The 4,845-nt window shown below is 37.2% G+C and overlaps 1 protein-coding gene across 1 annotated transcript; it reads right to left on the bottom strand.

The window, feature by feature from the left end:
* Nucleotides 1-545: 545 nt before the first annotated feature.
* On the bottom strand, nt 546-3,490 carry LOC116255171 (uncharacterized). The gene is made up of 7 exons (XM_050078088.1): nt 3,326-3,490; nt 2,527-2,646; nt 2,342-2,404; nt 2,159-2,206; nt 2,023-2,082; nt 651-708; nt 546-562 (listed from the first exon to the last, which is right to left on the bottom strand). Exons 2-7 carry the CDS (start codon nt 2,623-2,625, stop codon nt 546-548), a joined length of 345 nt encoding a protein of 114 aa, XP_049934045.1. The 5' UTR covers nt 2,626-2,646; nt 3,326-3,490.
* Nucleotides 3,491-4,845: the final 1,355 nt, after the last annotated feature.

Below are 4,845 nucleotides of genomic sequence, written 5' to 3'. Positions count from 1 at the left end.
AGAAGAGTTCTCAATTATATGGCATGGTTAGTGCGGAACGGTGGAATGTTTTTGTATATTATATGTAATAACAACTTAACAAGTTACCGAAATACAAAATAAAAAAGAAGTATAAAAAAGTGTGAGGTACCTTATGCAACATGATTCTCAACATAGGCCTTCAAAGGTAGTGTGCCATATCTCCGATCCCGAACAATGCTCCGTATGCGTGGAACATGTCATCGACCCAGGGGATAGCTTTGCACCTTATTTTAATAGTGCAGTAAAGTGATATTTTCGGAGCCCTAAGAAGCCTAAGTGCGTCACTTAGTAAAAAAAGGATTTTAGTTTTCCCACTAAGTAGTCGAGAAAGCCTTGCTACCGGACACTTCTATTGTACAACCCTACTGAAACCGTTACATGCAAGGCCTTCATTAAAAAGTTACATTTTACATATCGTCATAAGGTCTAGGATCACCCATTCAAGCACATAAAATAGGTAGGAAAGGACTCTGCATGCTCTGTTACAAGTGAAATAATCTGCCAGCAAGTAGTTCCCGTTTGGATTATCTGAAGAATTTCCCTGAAAGCAAGACGGATTTAAACTTTAACAACTATAAAATGGACTGTGGAACACAACTGTAAAGTATAGAGGCTTGATCAATAATCACCTTCTCCATCTGTAGGAGCATACGCAGATCGCCTGGACCGTACTTCCTGAGGTGTGGGCTGCAAAAGGCGCAGGTTCAAACAAGAGAAAATGCCAGGTCAAGTACAAGAAGCAGAAAAACAAATAACAGCAAACTAAGCTTACAACCCCAACTCATATTCATGTACGTAGAGTTGTGAATTGCAAGTGGACCAACTCATAATTTCTGCCATGTACTATAGATGGATCTGAATTAAGTTCACTCTGTTTTATGTGTCGCATACAGAAATAATTCGCACTCAGCTTTTCTGTATCTATAATGCGATTCATCTCTGGCTCTGACTGGATTTTGTCAAATCACTATTCCTATGTTCTTACTTATGGTGTATTTGGAAGAAGGAGATCTCAAATCTCGACCTAGTGTTGCACGTAGGCACAGGCACTGGTGTGCACCAAGATGGCAAGCAAATGCATGGTTCCACCAAATGAAGGTTCTGAGATCTTCCAATGCAAGGATTTCAAATCACCATTACACAATAAGAGGTGTAGGAGTCACTAATGGACCTTCCCCCATTGATCATGGCATTTAAGTTCCCCAAGACCTGAAGTCAGATCACTAGGAAAGCACAAGTATATGGTAGTCAGGCGCAACCTTGGAGATTTTAAGTATGCATTATCGTTTTTGTGGGATGTAATCCACATAGTGTAATGATAAGGGTTTGAATTGGTGCAATTATCTGCATGCCTAATTTTTAGTTCCCAAAAATAATATAAACGTCCCCTCGGCACACACATTGAGAAGTAAAACAGTAAAATGCTAATCACATTCTCATTAACAGAAGCAGACAGATTATAAAGTTTAGTAGCACAGATTCTGTTGCACCATACATAGTGAAAAGTAAGTGCTAATCAAACTCTCATTTGTAGAAATGGGATCCTCATAAATTGTGTAGCATATGTTCTGATCATATGCTGCTACAAAACCTAAACTTCTGAAAGTGTTGCAAGTAGATGAGCTGCATGCTTACTGTCAAAGAACATACATAACTCAAGAACATTTGGTGTAAAAGTGTGCTAATCTCTTGGACTCCTGGTTCTGCATGAACTCTAAGTGAAATCACTTTTTGCCCAGATTCTCACTTGGCATCCATAGCACCCATCATTTACTAAAAAGATAGTATGCAAATGGATCTGTGCTGTTTGATAAGTATCCTATCCTTGTGTCATAATCCTTGCCATTCTATTAAATCAGAGCTTAATTTAGCAAACTTGGTTGAAAGTTGAAACATTTATTGCTTGCAGTAAGCACTGTTCTCTAGAAAACAGAAACTAGTTTATTACCAAATGGCAAGACTAAAAAAATGTACTACTGAATAAAAGTTTTACATGCACACCTGCAATTTTGGCCGAAGAGCTTCGAGTGGTCCCTTTTTGTGATCTTCTTGTGCCCCTTGCTGTCATTTGAGAACATTAGACAAAAATAATTATCATTAAGATGTTTACGACATATAATATTAACAGAGATGATACCTTTCCTAATGCCCGATCAGCTGAATCAAAAAATGCATGTTCATGGTCCTGGCTTTCAGAGAATGAATCAATCAAACTTGTTGCAGTAGATGAAAAACTAACCAACAGAAAACAAATAGTGAGAACAAGGACAAAAAAAATTCATAACAAGATAGTATCTCCAAATAATCGACCATAAAGTACCTTGGATATCAATGGAGGTTTCTTGGGTAAAATTCCTCCATATTTCTTCTTGATTATCTCTTCCTACAAAAAGGATTCTTAGTCTACCTTATATGCAAAGTAATTTCATTGGGGTAAAACAAAACTGATATCATGAATTAAGAGTGACATTTTGCCTCAATGCTATAACGTTATAACCAATATACCTCATTTATTTCGGTGCTTGCACAATCATTCTCTTTCTTATCTACATCAATGTTTGTAGATTCTTGTTTATTGGTATCAAAATCCTTCACATCTGACATGCTTTCTCCTGTTCAAGTCTGCTGTGTAGGCATGAAAAAAAAATCGTCATTTTTGGATAAATTATACCCTTTCTATGGGAGAATGTGGCTAACGCAAAACTTATGGAAAAACCCACTAATCAAACTGGAAAAAGACATGCATCAGTTTGCAATTTTCAAGCAAATAGACAAACAAAAACATTTAGAGGACAAACCCCTAGATGCAACAGTAAATGGCCTTGTAAATTTGGACTGACAAAGTTTCTGATAAAAATATGAAGCAGATTATGGATTCATTTGCAGAAGAAAGCAAAATACAATAGAAGTACATTAAGGTTCATAAACCAAATATAGGTACAATATGGTTTCTGGAAGATATTGTATTAAAGAAGTTGAATAAAAATGAAATGTAGTTATGGTTTCAAAAGACGTGAACAATATGTAATACCCAAAAACTGCTGCAAACTCATTTTCGCGAGAAAAATTGGGAGTATTAGTTTGTCGCAAGTTTTCTATCAGCCTTAAAGTTAATAAAAAAAGAACACACATACGATTGGAAGGTCAGAAGAAATAATTACACGAAAAAAATGTTTAAAAAACAGACATGCAGGATTTTTCATGATTGCCACAAACATACTTCTCTAAAAACAACATTAGTATCAGAAAAGAGCACAAAATAGTATGACTGATAAACATACAGTCATATACCAAAGGCACATACGCATCGTATAAAAGCAGGGAAGCCGCTGCAAGGCCTTGTCGGTTCCCTAAATCACAGAGATGTTTTCCGCAAGTTCCTTTGTAAATTTGTTCTTCAACTTACTGTCTTACCCATCCCAACCCAAATCCTGCCCCGTTCCCTGCTCCAAAAACACAAGCATGCTTGGTTTTTTCTCCAGTAGGTCATTTACTGCAGATGATGATGCTCAGATGACCCCATGAATGTGCTGTTAAGAAGATAGCAAGGAGATGACTAAGAATGTCCAACAAAAAGGTTTCAATAGTGCTGCAAAATATTGGTGACTAGCAAAAACATCACATGATTCAAATCCAACAAAAAAACAATTTGATGAAGATAAAAATGAGATATTTGGACCAAAGATATTAAATACATCTAGATATAAGTAGGAAAATGTAGGGGGATGTGCATTTGCTCCATCGGTGGTCCACAACATAGCTTATGGATTTAACAAAATGGATAGATCATATAGAAGGCTAAGTCTATCAAAAAACAATAGGGCCAAGCTTATCGATGAAGAGCAAAGAATTGATGGTATTTGGATCGGACGAGGTAAAAAGAAAAAAAAACCCCATTTTTCAAGGTGATTTTAATCGGACGAGGCCAGACGACGTTAAAGTTAAGTTAGGAATTAGGATAAAAGAAAAACAAAAGAGAAAAAAAACGAAGCATCATTACACTTAAGAGAAATTGTTGCGCAAGAAATCCAATGCTTCCAGCGCACATGTTTTTCTTTTAATTCACGCTGCTCAAATCCACTCAAAAGTTCTCAAGCACAAATGAAAGGCAGAAGGCTTCAAAACTTGACAATGCTAGAAGCAGAAGCATGCAACTTTTTTGCAGCGTTAAAGAAAAGAGAAACAGCACGGGTGAGGACAGAAGATAAGGTCCTGTATAACAACTAGACCACAGCGTGACAGTAATAACAAGAACTGTAGGTGCACTATCTTCACATCCAAAAATGAAATGACGACGATGTAAAACCTTTGCATGACAAGAACTCAAACAAACCTAAATAAGAACCGGAAAAAGTTATCATATAGGCAGCATGTAAGGAAAAATAACAAAACCGATACTACAATTCTTTCCGCTACATCGAACTACATTAAACAAGGAAAGGACAAAGCCCGCGAAAAACTAGCCAATAAGCCCTATGAAACAAATTCCTTGTGCAAACTTCGAGTCGCATATCTGAACGTAGATCCAAGGACAAGATCCCGACCAGCTCGCCCATTCTAGCGTAAATAAACTCCATCTCACCCTGGAAGCACACAATATGACGCATCAAAAACAAACAAATCACTTCGATATCATCAGATCGCTCGTGTCGAAATGCAAGAATAACGAGCTCCGTCATTTCCGACCGAAACCGACGCAGAACGAAGAAAGGATACAGCGAAACACACAAAGATCCGTTGGTGTAAGGAACTTGATCCATACTGGACACTCATATGCAATACCGCGGATCCAACTGGTGTGTTTTTATATGTAAGGGCATATAT

The sequence above is a fragment of the Nymphaea colorata genome, chromosome 5, assembly GCF_008831285.2.
Source record: "Nymphaea colorata isolate Beijing-Zhang1983 chromosome 5, ASM883128v2, whole genome shotgun sequence".
Taxonomy (NCBI): domain Eukaryota; kingdom Viridiplantae; phylum Streptophyta; class Magnoliopsida; order Nymphaeales; family Nymphaeaceae; genus Nymphaea; species Nymphaea colorata.
Note: the sequence above shows the minus strand (reverse complement) of the source record. Positions and strands in the feature narration are given on the sequence as shown.

Excerpts from the sequence above, each read along its gene's own strand:
- LOC116255171 (XM_050078088.1), bottom strand. The coding sequence starts at position 2,625 with ATGTCAGATGTGAAGGATTTTGATACCAATAAACAAGAATCTACAAAC. Across the intron at positions 2,405-2,526 it reads CAAGCACCGAAATAAATGAG|GAAGAGATAATCAAGAAGAA; the intron begins GTATATTGGTTA and ends TCCTTTTTGTAG. Across the intron at positions 709-2,022 it reads CTCTTCGGCCAAAATTGCAG|CCCACACCTCAGGAAGTACG; the intron begins GTGTGCATGTAA and ends CGCCTTTTGCAG.